The sequence below is a fragment of the Equus przewalskii genome, chromosome 26 (assembly GCF_037783145.1).
Source record: "Equus przewalskii isolate Varuska chromosome 26, EquPr2, whole genome shotgun sequence".
Classification (NCBI taxonomy): domain Eukaryota; kingdom Metazoa; phylum Chordata; class Mammalia; order Perissodactyla; family Equidae; genus Equus; species Equus przewalskii.
In genome coordinates, this window is record NC_091856.1 from 31380427 (window position 1) to 31394099 (window position 13673).

The window sequence follows — 13673 nt, forward strand, 5'->3', positions numbered from 1 at the left end:
CCCCTTAGGAGGGCAGATGAGGACAGGGGATGGAAGGGGCCTCCCCGGGGTCCCAAGAGGAGGCCTTGAGCCCAGGAGCCTGGGCCTGCTCTGTTCTCCCTGGGACCCCCTGCCTCAACCTTTGGGCACAGGAAGATGTGTGAATCCAGGTCAGGCTCTGGGCTGGGGGCAGGAGAGTCGGGTTCTTGCTCTGGCTGTCTGAGCCCTGTAGGAGCTTGACTGTGTCTTTTCCCCTTCTTGGGCCTCCATGTGTCTCTCCGTCAATGAGGTGGCTGGCCGGATTCTATGGTCCCTCTGGCTCCAGCCAGCTCCCCCTCTCCTGGGTCCTGGGGGTCCCATGACTGCAGATTCCGCCAGCTTGGTCCCTGAAGAGGCCTCCACCCTCATTCTTGTGCCAGCCTGGCTGGGGCCGTAGTGGGTGGGGAGATGGGAAGAGCTGACAAGACAGAGAATCGGCACTTGCAAGAGTTAGCCAAAAGGACTGCTGAGGTTGCCATTGGCACGAGCTGCTGTCTCAGGTACAGACATCAGGCAGGGGGTGACCTTGGGACCCCTCAGTTCAGTGCTTCAAAGGACTGCAGGGCGCTGAGGGGCTGGGAGCTTTCACCGCAGAGTCAAACAGTTCTAGATCCAGGGTCTGCTCTGCTAGCTACTGGCTGCGCAACCTGTACACCCCTGAGCCTCAGTTTCCTCATCTGTAAAAAGGGATAATAACAGCACCTACCTCACGAGTCTATTATGTGGAGCCCAGGAGCTATTGCCCGCAAAGAGCCTGGCATGCAGTAGGCGCTTAAGCTTGAGTTCTTATCCTTGCCTTCTCCTTCCCCCCAAACCCCTCATCCTCAATGCCAGCCAGATGGGGCCTGGGAAGGGGAAGTGAGACGCTGCCCTTCCGCACAGCGGAAGGGAGGGGAGGAGGTGCAGCTCCATTTCCTTGGGATCCACCCTGTGGCCACTGGACACTTGGGCATGTGGGGCACCCCATGCCTCAGTTTCTCCTGGGCTGAATGGCAGTGGCTGGGTTGGGGCAGGGACTTCCTGTTGGCTCAGAACCAACACAGAGCATACCTGAGAGAGGTCTCGGGCTTGTTGGTTTTGTCTCCTGGCACCTCAAATGCAGAAATTCTGTGACCCGGGGAATTTGGGGGAAGTCTTTTCCACCTTTCTCAGCTGCTATCTCCCCTTAGCAACCTGATGCCCTTGGGCTAAGGTGTGGTGGGGCACTGTGGGGAGCTTTGGAGCACCCATGACCAACTCATTGCAGGGACTTCCTGCCCCGAGGATCTGGCATTGTCACCCGACGCCCCCTGGTCCTGCAGTTGGTCAATGCTACCACAGGTACGTGGTGTCGTCCACCAGCAGCCCGACCTGGCCTCACCAGCTCCCCACCCCATCCCCAAGGAGAGGTCCAGCCTAGCCGCTGAACTTGCTTGCTGTATGACCTTGGTCCTCCATTCCCCATCTGGACAGTGGGAATAAAAATGCATAACGGAGACATGGTGTTGCCGTGGGGAGGGAGGAGAGAAAAGGCAGCGTTTGGGGGGTGTGTGTGTGAAGGTCTATTCCCAGTGGAAAATGGTGGGCTCCTGGCTGTAATAATTACCCCTAACTTCGCCCCCTCATCCCACCCCCACCCCGACTCCGCCTCCGGGGCAGAATATGCCGAGTTCCTGCACTGCAAAGGGAAGAAATTCACCGACTTCGAGGAGGTGCGCCTGGAGATCGAGGCTGAGACCGATCGGGTCACCGGCACCAACAAGGGCATCTCGCCGGTGCCCATCAACCTCCGCGTCTACTCGCCCCACGGTGAGGACACCTGGCCCCGCCCCCGGCCTCTGGGCTTCGCCGCTTAGCCCCGCCCCTTGGGACCATTTTTCCTTGGCCCCGCCTCCTTGCAGGTGCCTCGTTACGCAGGCTCCGCGCCTCCTGCAGACTCCGCCCCCACAGCGAACCCACCTCTGTGCATCCTACCCTAAGCCCCACCCTGCCATGACCCCGCCCACCTCTGGCCACGCCTCCAACGGGCCGCCCGCTTTAGCCCAGCGCTTTTCCCTGACGCGGTCCACCCACGGCCACGCCCCCAAGCCGACCCTCTCTAAGCCCGGCCCTGTTTCTTAATCCGCCCGCCCACGGCCACGCCCCTCGCCTTGAGCCCGCCCTCTCGCCGCCCTGTCCAGTGCTGAACCTGACTCTGGTGGACCTGCCTGGAATGACCAAGGTGCCGGTGGGAGACCAACCTCCCGACATCGAGTTCCAGATCCGGGACATGCTTATGCAGTTCGTCACCAAGGAGAACTGCCTCATCCTGGCCGTGTCCCCGGCCAACTCTGACCTGGCCAACTCAGATGCTCTGAAGATCGCCAAGGAGGTGGACTCCCAGGGTAGGTTCCCACCGGCAGCACAAGGCCTCCTGCAGGTCTGTTCTCAGTGGAAGGGGAGCCACTGGAAGGCCTAAGCGAGTAGTGGTGAGATCAGACTTATGCCTTTAAAAGACATTTTGGCCACTCTGTGGAGAACGGATGAGGGGTGGGGGAGGGAGGGAGTGGGCAGGGAGGTGGAGGGAGCAGGCTGGGAGTGCATTGGGGTCCCTTGTGTGAGGGCAAGTGCAGATGTAGACAAACCTCTCCTGCCGCCCCCCAGGGCAGCGCACTATTGGGGTCATCACCAAGCTGGACCTGATGGACGAGGGCACAGATGCCCGTGACGTGCTGGAGAACAAGCTGCTCCCCCTGCGCAGAGGTAGGCAGGTCACTCTCCTGACCCTCTCCACTGCCCATCCTCTTCCCCCTCACCCCCTGCAAGGCTGGTTACCCCAACCTTGAACCCGTCCACAGGCTACATCGGGGTGGTGAACCGGAGCCAGAAGGACATCGATGGCAAGAAGGACATCACGGCTGCCTTGGCCGCTGAACGCAAGTTCTTCCTCTCCCACCCATCCTACCGCCACTTGGCTGACCGCATGGGCACACCCTACCTGCAGAAGGTCCTCAACCAGGTAGGGGCTCAGGCTGGGATGAGGCCTGGGCAAACCAGCATGAGAACAGGATCATTTAAGTGTGTTTTATGAGACCAACCAGCAGAGTTTAGCATCTCTGTTATGCAGATGAACAAACTGAGACCCAGGAAAGCAAAAGAGCTTGCCCACAGTCCCATGGGGAGGTAGCAACAGAGCTTTGCTGACCTTTCCCTGTCTGGGGCTGGGAGTGGAGCCCTATAACCCCTCAGGATGGAGAGAAGACCAAGACCTCGTGTGGAGGGGGCACTGACAAGGGCTTGGGTTTGGGGACCAGGATTGGAGTGTCCTGGGCTGAAGACCTTGATCCTCCTGAATGAGGAGAGGCTGATCTGGAGACGGGAACAGGTGATCCCAGGGGCTTCCCTATGATGTTTCTCCATCTGCAATGGGGCTTCCAGAACTGAAGTGTATGCATGTGTGCGTGTGTGTGTGTGTGTGTGCATAAGGATGGGCGGGAGGCAGTGGAGAATGCAGTGTTGCATAGAGGAGTATTGGGGACTCTGGAGGCCGCAGACCTGGGTTCCAATCCCAGCTTTGTCACTCGTCCACTGAGACACTCTCTCCAGCTCTCTGAGCCTGTATTTCTGCATCTGCAAAATGGTGATAAGACCCTGTTTCATAAGACCATGGTGCAGGTTCAAGGAGAGACTGTGTGTAGGGTCCTAGCCAGAGTGAGCCCAGAACCTGAGAATTACCTTAAGGGAGGCCTTAAACCCAGGGGCACAAAGGAGCGGCCCTCTAGCAATCCCTGCCCCATTTATTCATTTGGTTTGGCTCTCATGATGTCTAAAAATATTAAATTAGGGGCTGGCCTGGTGGCCCAGTGGTTAAGTGTGCACGTTCCGCTTCGGCGGCCTGGGGTTCGCCGGTTCGGATCCCGGATGTGGACGTGGCACCACTTGGCAAGCCATGCTGTGGCAGGCGTCCCACATATAAAGTAGAGGAAGATGGGCACAGATGTTAGCTCAGGGCCAGTCTTCTCCAGCAAAAAGAGGAGGATTGGCAGCAGATGCTAACTGAGGGCTAATCTTCCTCATAAAAAAAAATTAGTCAAAAATCAGGTGATTTCATATAAAAATCTGAATTTCTGGCTTCTATTGAAAATTGAGTTATTCATTCATTAATTAAATTAATACACCTCTGTGAGCACCTACTGTGTGCCAGGCCCTGCCCTCAGGCAGCTTTCGTTCTCTTGGACGGGGCAGCAGAGGGCATGGCTGTGTCTGCCCTCTCTAGCTCTCCACCTCATTGTGTCCACAGGGCCCCTGGCATCCTGGTCCTTGCCTGGCCCTGTGAGCATCTGGGTTTGTGACCTTGAACTTAACTCTTTCCTCGCCCCCCCCCCCACCAGCAACTGACGAACCACATCCGGGACACACTGCCTGGGCTCCGGAACAAGCTGCAGAGCCAGCTGCTGTCCATTGAGAAGGAGGTGGAGGAATACAAGAACTTCCGTCCTGATGACCCAGCTCGCAAGACCAAGGCTCTGCTTCAGTGAGGCCCTCGGCGACTCCTGACTTCCCATCACTGAGCTGCCCCTCCCCCCAGCCTCTCCACACAGGGCTCTCCCAGGGCTGCCCCCACTGGGCTGCTGCCGCTCCCTCAGGCCACACCGTTCTCCCTCCAGGATGGTCCAGCAGTTTGCCGTGGACTTTGAGAAGCGCATTGAGGGCTCAGGGGACCAGATCGACACTTATGAGCTGTCAGGGGGAGCCCGTATCAACCGGATCTTCCATGAGCGCTTCCCCTTTGAGCTGGTCAAGGTAAGACAGGCTCCCAGGGGCAGGAGGGCTCAGGGCTAGCGCCCACCCCCTCAGGACTCTCTCACAGGTACCGTGGCTGAGCCCACTAGAGGCCCTAGTGCCCAGCCCTGGGAGTGGGGCAGACCCTGTCTTGACCTCCTAGGCAGCAGGACAGACCCTGACCAGCCGTCTCTCTCTCCTACACAGATGGAGTTTGACGAGAAGGAACTCCGAAAGGAGATCAGCTATGCCATCAAGAATATCCATGGCATTAGGCACGTATTGGGGCCAGGGAGGGGGGCTGGACCCCGGAAGGCAGGAGGGTCTAATGCAGAGGCATAGGGCGTGATGAAGTGAGCTTCCCTCAGGAAGGACCAGGAGCCCTAGTCCCCAGTCCCCTCAAACCCCAACTTTCTGGCCCCCAGCTCAGACAGGCTCCTGCAGGGGGAGATGGATGGGAGGCCTGGGCCATCCCCGGCCCTGCAACCTGCTGCCCTCCTTTGCTGCCCTGAGAGCGGGGTCTAGAGGTGGGACCAGCCGAGCAGAGCCCAGGACACAGATGTCTGGGGAAGTACCCTCTGGGCTTGGGCCCCCACCCACCCTTGGGGTGAGCCCACTCCCCAAGTCCTATCCAGGTAGCTGTGCAAAGCTGCCCAAACCACTGGGTTGGGCCTGGGGTGGGTCATCTGGGTCTTGGTCTGTGTCCTTTTATGGTGGGCCGGGGACTCTCAACCACCCGACCCTCCCATAGTCCCAATGGCCCCAAGTGGACCCCATTCCACCCCATGTCCCTCTAGCCAAGCTCAAGGCCTGTGGAGCAGGGAGGGGGACTGGGAAATAGACGGCTCCTTAAAAGCTTAGCCCGCCCTTCAAGGCCCTAGAGCTATACTGCATTCACTCAACAAGGAAATCTAAAGCACCTAGTATGTGCCAGGCAGTGAGCGAGACCAAAATGTCCCTGCTTTCATGCAGGTTCGATTCCAAGGTTTGGCATGGAATTTACAGACTGATAACTGCATTGGCTAAGGCACAGGAAAAACTCTCTCCTGCTCTTAAAATAAAATACTTTTTCCCAGAAAGGCTCCTAAAGAGAACCGAATCCGGCAGTTTTCAAACCATTTCTGGCCATAGAACCATTTATGTGAACAGAACCTTAAGAGGAAACAGGACATATATGACAGTTATAAGCAGACCTTGTGTTGCCCCAAGGAGTATCGATTGAAAGTTCTTCATTAGAATCCCTCCCGCCCATTTTACAGATGGGGACACTGAAGCCCAGAGAGGGGTAGTGGGAGGACCCCGAGGGCCGAGCTCAGGGGGTCAGGGTGGGGCCCTGGCCTGGCACACCCGGCAGGAACTGGCCTGTGACACTGTGCCCTTCTCCCGCTCCGGGCGTTCAGAACGGGGCTCTTTACCCCAGACATGGCCTTTGAGACCATTGTGAAAAAGCAGGTGAAGAAGATCCGAGAACCGTGTCTCAAGTGTGTGGACATGGTTATCTCGGAGCTAATCAGCACCGTTAGACAGTGCACCAAGAAGGTAACCCGGCGGCCCGGCCAGCCCCCGCCTCTGCCCCATCCTGCACTGCTGCCAGGCACTCCTTCCCCACGTCCCCACTGCCTCCTCGGTAGCATGTACAGACCTCAGCGGGGTGGGGGAGGCAGGCCACCACAGACCAGGAGACGGGGACGCTCTGAGGGGGCATCACCCACCCACTGGCCCCCAGGCCCAGGGGACCAAGCGATTAGACCTTGGTAAGACAGGTATGATGGTGGCTGTTTGTCCTGAGAGCCCATCAGGAGCGCCCCCAGCTCAGGGAGAACAGGCCTTCAGGGGACCCTGAGCCCCCTCCCTGCTCTCAGAGGGGGGTCATGTCTAGGGGCTCCAGGGAGCGGTCTTGGGGAAACCTTAGCCCTGGAGACAGGTGAGATACAGGGCCTTCTTGGGTGCTGCTCTGGGGGCCTGGACAGCCAGAGGGGTGCAGAGGATCCAGGTCCAGCAGGCCCTCTGACTCCCCACTGTCCTTCCTCCTCCCCATCCTCACCCCACCCTCACTCAGGGCCTTCCCCTCCCTTTCCATCCACACCCGGCCTCCCAGGGACAGAGCCCTCTTCCATCTGCTGTGTCATCTGAGCCCGCCAAACCACCCAAGGAGGGCCGGGCAAGGCAGGGGGGATGGCACCCACTCAAAGGAGGAAGGCTGAGGCTCAGGAGACCAAGTGACCTGCCTAAGGTCATATTGGCCAGGAAGTGGCAGAACTCTTACTCGAAACCAAGGCTCTGGACTCCAAGTCCAGTGCTCGTTAGAGTCCACCTTCCAGCCTCCCTTCCTTTCCTCTCCCCACTGCTGCCCTGGCCCCTCTCTATCACCACCTCCACCCTTTCTGTCTTTCCTCTTCTCTCTCTTTCTGTCTTTCCGAGCTGAGTTCCTCCAGACTCCGTCGGAGGAGAGGCAAAGGATGCCCCTTGAGGAGAAAGGGAAGGGCAGTAGAGCAGGGAGCTGGAGAGTGGAGGTCAGGCAGCTAAACTCCATCTCCAGGAGGCATCGTCTGCACCATAGTCTATGCAAATGGAGCCCCCTGGAACTGTGCGGTGCACAGCCTGGGCAGCTGGATGCAGCAACCCTGGTGAAGGTGGGGCATTGTGTCGGGCTGTGGAGTCAGGATGAAGCAAATGCAGGAGGTACTGGGAAACCTAGAATTGAACAGAATTTGTGGGTGGGGTCCTGGCCTGGGTCAGCCACTTAGGAGAACCCAAGGCTGTGACAAAGATGTCATTGGAAAAGAGAGAGAGGCTCAGTGTAGCTGAAGAGTGGGGGCCCAAATGCTGGGGAGAGGATCTGAACTCAGTAAGGGGCCTTGTACAGAGCAGGGGCTTGGTCCCTCAGAAGCGCCCCATCCATCCCCACAGAGCCCTGGGGATGCTTGGCAGCACCTGGGAGGTGCCCACTCCGGGTGGCGGTAGGGAGGGCCGGGTCCCACGCTCACATTGTCTTCTGTTCTCTCTCTTTCTTTCTCTGTGTCGGTGTCTCTCTCTCTTCCCCCATGCTGTGCCATCCTCCACCCCTGGACCCTGGCCCTGCTTGGCTTCCATTCCCCTCCTTCTCTCTGCCTGCCTGCCCGCCCGCTCACTCGTGGCTGCTCCTCCGCCTGTCCTCCCCTTCTCCCTGGGTGCAGGACGGGCCTCTTCACACCTGACCTCGCTTTTGAAGCCACAGTGAAAAAGCAGGTGCAGAAGCTCAAAGAGCCCAGTATCAAGTGTGTGGATATGGTAGTCAGTGAGCTCACGGCCACCATCAGAAAGTGTAGCGAAAAGGTATGACGGCCGCCTGGGCGGGGCTGGGCCTGGCCATCCTTTTCTCATGGCCATGGCCTCCCGTGGGCAGAACCGTCTGCTGAGCAGGCCTGGCAGCCTCTCGGCCACCCACGTGGACCCAGATGCCCACGCTGGCCAGGTGGTTCCTCAGCCTGAGGTTTCACGCCAGCTTACCACCCTGGGTCTCCTCACATTCACAGTCCCTTCGGGTCCCTGTCTCTGCCAGAAGACTTTGTTCCAACCCAAGTATCGTCACTGTCCCTTTCCACCAATAAAAATGACATGACGATGCTGAGGATAAAGAGATGGCTGCTGCTGATTGAGCACCTACTGAATGCCAAGCCCTGGGCTAAGTGCTTGTTATCTGACAGAGCCTTGTTGTCTGGCTTAATCCTCTCAACACCCCTAAGAAGTGGGTGGTAGTATCCTCATTTTACAGATGACAAAACCGAGTCTCAGAAAAGAAAAGCCAAGTGGGGTTCAGATTAGGGAGGCTGAGGGAGGAGCCCTGAGATCAGGCCTCCTGGAGCGAGGGAGCTATCCCGGTCCCTCCAAAGCCATTTGCCTAAAAGCATATTGGATTACTTGCTTTGCAGTAATCCCTATGTGTTTGGCAGGGTCGGCCTCTTTTGAGTCGTCTGTGACCTTTTAGACACCTTTTTCCTATTTGTCCACTTTTGGGCATTGTGAAGATTTTTAGCCAGAGCTGCTGAAGCATTTCTTCCCAGGGGACTGCCTGAGAACCAATTGCCAGGGGGCACCTTTCCAGAGTTCAAATGCCCCCGCCCAGCAGGCTGAACCAGCATCTGGGGTGGGGTGGGGAGAGCCCAGCCTCACTTGTACTGGAAAACACTCCCTGTGCTGGGGAGGTGGGATCGCGCCTGCCTTACCTTCATGTTTCAATTAAGTGTCCCAGTTTTCATGGCTCGTACATGATTAATCACTGCACCTCTTTCACAATCTTGTCTCCCTTTTGCCCACTTTTGTGCCAAATGGGGATAGATTAAGCAAATCAGCATCCACTCAGTGTCTGTCCAGGTGGAATGAAACCTGGGCTGGGCTCCCCATTGCATAGTACTTATCGTGACATCTTAGTCACGGTCCCACGGCATCATGAATACTAAGCAACGCACTCTTACTTTTGTTCAACTTTAAAAAATGCCAAATTCATGTTAAGCTGACTGAAATCCTTCTACAAAAGAAGACAAGCTATAACTAAATTTTTTTTACACTTTGTTTTTTAATTATAAAAGTTATACATTCTTAATTAAAGAAAATTTGAGAAATACCAGAGGAAAAAGAAGGCAACAACCCTCCCCTGCCAGAGAGCCACTGTTGAGATTTTTGAACATTTCCCGCAAGTACATTCCTTTTTTTAAGAACAAAATTATCAGTGTTGGTTTGTTTTGATCATACATGATTTTTATGAAAATATTCAAACAGCACAGAGAAAGCAAAAGTCCCTATAAGCCCACAACCCTAGAAAGAAGGACTTGCTCGCAGCACACCCTTCCTAACTCATTATAAACATACACTGGTTTTAACCGAAATCGGATCATTCTACACACACTGACCATGCACTCTCCTTCCTTACCAAGCAGTGTGCAGTAGAATCCTTGTATGTAGCTACATAAGGACCACGAGCTTGAACTGCTGAACCGTACTCCACTGTAGAAATGCGACATCATTTATATATTCAATATCCTATTGACAGACATTTAGGTTGTTTCAAATTTTTTTTCCTTTACAGACTGTGCTACAGCGAATATCCGTATAGATGTATTTGTAGTACTCATCCTGTTGTTTCTTTCGGGCAAATTTCTATATCTAGAACTGCCAGATCAATGGTGATGAGCATTGACAATTTTGGTACCTTCTGCAATGTTGCCTTCCAAAAAGTTTTCACCAATTTATATTCCTCCAAATCTTTTTTTTCGATGCATAGGTTTGTTAATTTTGTTAGGTACGCTGTGAATGTATTAGCATTAGAATGTATTAGGGTTTTCTCTTAATAATATCCATTTTTTTGAGTATTATTACATGGTCTGCATAAGCATTTTTAATGATTGCATAATATTCTGTTGATTAGATTTATCCCGGTTTACTTAACCACTTTCCTATTGGTGAACATTTAAGTTGTCTCTAGTTTTTCAATATTATAAATAACCTGGCAATGAACATCTTTGTGTATAAAGAACTTTATTTTTCTTTCTCTAGGATTATTTCCATAGGATAGATTCCTAGAACACTGATTCCTAGATATAAACATTGAAACACCGTGCAACACTTTGCTGAATTACATTCCAAAAGGAAAGCAGTAATTATTGTAAATGGTAAAATTTTGGAAACAACCAAGATGTCCACCAAGAGTGGACTGATCATATGAACTATTACACAGAAATGGAAGACTATAGCTGTTTAAAGGGCAAGGCATATTTATTTCCATTCATACGTCCCTCCACAATGTAGTGTGAACGAAAAAGCAGGTTTCAGGAAAGAATGTATAGTATTTGGGGGAAAAACTTATATATATGCATGATAAATTTCCAAAGGCATATCCACCAAATTGCTAATCATTATTTCAAGAGAGAGCAAGGAATATAGGAATCTTCCCATTTCTACTTCACAAATTTTAGTCATGTTCAAATTTACAGTGAGTCTGTATGATTTTCGTGAACAGAAAAAATGAGCAACAAAAACTTTAAAAAGGAAAAGGAAAGCTTTAAACTTATTTTTTAACAATTTTTGTCTTTTATTTAGTGGATGGTAATTATTTTTTTTAATATGGAAAAATTCACCCATCTCTGTCTTTTTTTTTTTTCTCCCCAAGTGTTCTAAGCTTAGCAAGCCACTCCTGCCAGAAGTTCGATAAATAGTCAGCTCTAATTATTCCCAGCCCTGCTGGGATTAGAGTTTTCATTACTAGATGAATTCTAGAGTTTAATGTTGGGCATAGAATGTGCTGCTCAATGCTCTCAACAACCTTCAGAGGGGAGGTGTCATTACTACCCCATTTTACACATGGAGAAACTGAGGCTCAGAGAGGTCCAGTCACTTTTCTGAGGAGAGTCAGCAGGGGAGGAGCCGACTCTGAACTCAGAGCCATGAGGCTCCAGGGGCTGTGTCCCTGGCCACTAATCGGTGGGCTCCGGGCTGACCTGGACTAAACTCAGCCAAAGACCAAGAGAGAAAAGTTCCATTTTAAAAACTGGCTAAAAGTCTTGGAAATGCTCAGAGGCAGCCAGAATGGAAAAAGATGCTCAAAGAGAACAGACCTTCTCAAAGGGGCTGAGGCTGCCCTGTCATGTGTGACACGTGGAAAACCTGACAAATGGAACATCCAGGCGGTTAGTGGGAGAACTGGTCATGCTCTTTGGCAAATTTCTCCCTCCTCCTCCCTCCTTGCCCACCTCTCCCCCACCAGTCCCTCTGGGAGGGAGCACTTGGGACCACCTCAGAGGAGGCCTTCTGGTGGTGGTGACTCAGTTCCAAATCTCTGTCCTAACTTGGAGACTTTGAGAAGGAGGCTCCTTGAGCCTCATGGGCCAGCGTTTTTGTTAAGCCCCTGGTCTCAGGCTGCCTCTCTCCCAGGTCCCCTGCACTTGGCCACATCAGTCCACACCCTTGGCACAGCCATGGATGGTCGAGGGGAGGGGGGAGATGTGGCATCTTTCATGTCTGCCTCTCCTGGGCTGGCATCCAGGGCACTGCTTTCTTCCCCATTCTCCTGCCTCTCCCGATGACCCCCTTTCCCACCTCCTTGGCCTCCATCTTGCCCTCAGATTCACTACCTGTGACTCAGGCATGCTAACCTCCAGCTCTCTTCCCACATAGGACATTCACCTGAGGGCCTGACCCAGGCATGGGAAGAGGGACAAGGAGTGGTTCTAGCTTTGCCCTACCTGGGCCCCACGTGGCCACAGAGTGGGGAGAGTGGGCCAGCAGGACTGGAGGTCTCTGTGGGTGGGCTCCCAACATCAGCAGCTCAGCAAGTCCTCCTCCCCAAGGAGTTGCTCGTTCATGAGCCAGAGGGCAGAGCAGCTGGTGTCCACTCACCCTGGCAAGGAGGGCAAAGACATTCATCCTTCATTCATTCTCTCATTTCTTCAACATGCCCTCTTTGAACACCAGTGTTGGGTGGGCCCTGCTACTGCCTTTAGGGCAATTACAATCCAGTCTAATGAAGGAAGGGGTGGGGCACAGGGAGCCCCCCAACCCAGCTCTCAGGGTGGTCAGGGCAGGCTTTCTGGAGGAGATGACATCCAACAGAGTCTTAAAGGAGAATGAGTCAACCTGGGCTTTGTCCAGAGCCAGCTGAGCTGAGGACAGAGTTCACAGGCAGAGGGGGAAGGGTTTGGAGCAACTTTCCCTTCAGCCTCAGTTGATAAAAACTGGGGGAAATGGGTGCTACTGAACTCCTACCCCAAAGGATTGGCGTAGAGACAGGTTGGCTGGCCAACTCGGAGCCAGGCAGACATGGCTGGGGATGATGGTGCCAGGCTGGGGCATGCAAAGGGAGGCAAAACCGGGTGGATTCTACCAAGAGGGCCCGTGGCTCAGCCCGGCCCCCGCAGGGTACTGCTCATGCTGCTGGCACCCCCACTCCGCATGCCCCCCTATGCCCTCGCATGCCCGTGCCTGTGGCTCCTGCATGTCGTTTGTGTGATTGCTAGTTTTCTCCTGCCCCGTCCCCTAGCTCTGACAAGGAGCATTGACTGTCCCCAGCCTGACTCAGGAGGCCAACTGGCACCTTGGGCCCTGCCCTCCCCAGATTCTTCCTGGATAGGAATCTCGAGGCTGTTCCCTGTCGGATTCCCCATCTGACTGTCCCTCCAAGCCTTTGACAAGGCAAAGGGGTAGCCCTGAGGGTCGGTGAAAGCCGTGGGAGCTAACGGTCTCCCAAACAAAGGCCACAATAGAATGTCGGTTTCCAAGATGGCTGCCACCAAGATGGCGGCCGAGGAGCAGGCGGATTCCAATGGCGTTTCCGCCCATGGGAACTGCCCGCCCCCTCGAAGTTGCCCAGGTAGGCCAGTGAAGAGGGCTTGGAACCAGGAAGACCCTTGAATTGCCATTTGGAACCCACACTTGGAGGAGAAGTGTGGCCCTGGCTTGGTGCCATCAGCTTCCTGGGACCCCGGGTCTCTCGTCCCCCTCTCGGGCATTCTGTGTGTGCCTCCCACCCCACGCCCCTAGATCCCTGGACTCTGGTGGGGTTTGGGTGCTCCCTGCCCGTGCCCCCTGTGTACGTGGCTCTCTCCCCTCCTGCCCCTCCCCAGCTCCAGCAATACCCGCGTCTGCGGGAGGAGATGGAGCGCATCGTGACCACCCACATCCGGGAGCGTGAGGGTCGCACCAAGGAGCAGGTGAGCCCACCACACGGCACCTTCTTCCCTGGCCTTCCATCCTGTCCCAGGGCTCTCTTCCTTCCTCCCTTGTCCCTCTGTCTCCACCTCCTTCATACCTTCCCTCCTCATAGTAAGTCTCTACTTTTCTCTCTCTTTTTTATTGTGGGAAAAAATATATAACATAAAATTTCCTATTTTAACCATTTTTAAGTGTACGGCTCAATGTCGTTAAGTATATTTACATTGTCGTAC

The 13673-nt window shown here is 54.3% G+C and overlaps 1 protein-coding gene across 36 annotated transcripts in view; it reads left to right on the top strand.

Annotated features, from left to right (window-relative positions):
- The window catches only part of DNM1 (dynamin 1), a 41964-nt gene that overhangs the window by 11928 nt on the left and 16363 nt on the right, over window positions 1-13673 (top strand). For 27 of the 36 annotated variants that reach the window (XR_011533648.1, XR_011533641.1, XR_011533643.1 and 24 more), the window contains exons 2-11: window positions 1265-1338; window positions 1657-1806; window positions 2178-2381; window positions 2641-2739; window positions 2835-2995; window positions 4368-4510; window positions 4644-4779; window positions 4966-5033; window positions 6159-6297; window positions 13353-13439. Coding sequence is in view for 23 of the 36 variants with exons in the window: in XM_070596721.1 (XP_070452822.1) it covers window positions 1265-1338; window positions 1657-1806; window positions 2178-2381; window positions 2641-2739; window positions 2835-2995; window positions 4368-4510; window positions 4644-4779; window positions 4966-5033; window positions 6159-6297; window positions 13353-13439 (1261 nt within the window). In the remaining 13 variants the exon portion in view is untranslated. Of the gene's footprint in view, window positions 1-1264; window positions 1339-1656; window positions 1807-2177; window positions 2382-2640; window positions 2740-2834; window positions 2996-4367; window positions 4511-4643; window positions 4780-4965; window positions 5034-6158; window positions 6298-7934; window positions 8074-13352; window positions 13440-13673 lie in introns of all 36 variants that reach the window. The other 9 variants (XR_011533651.1, XR_011533652.1, XM_070596712.1 and 6 more) reach the window with 1 other exon arrangement.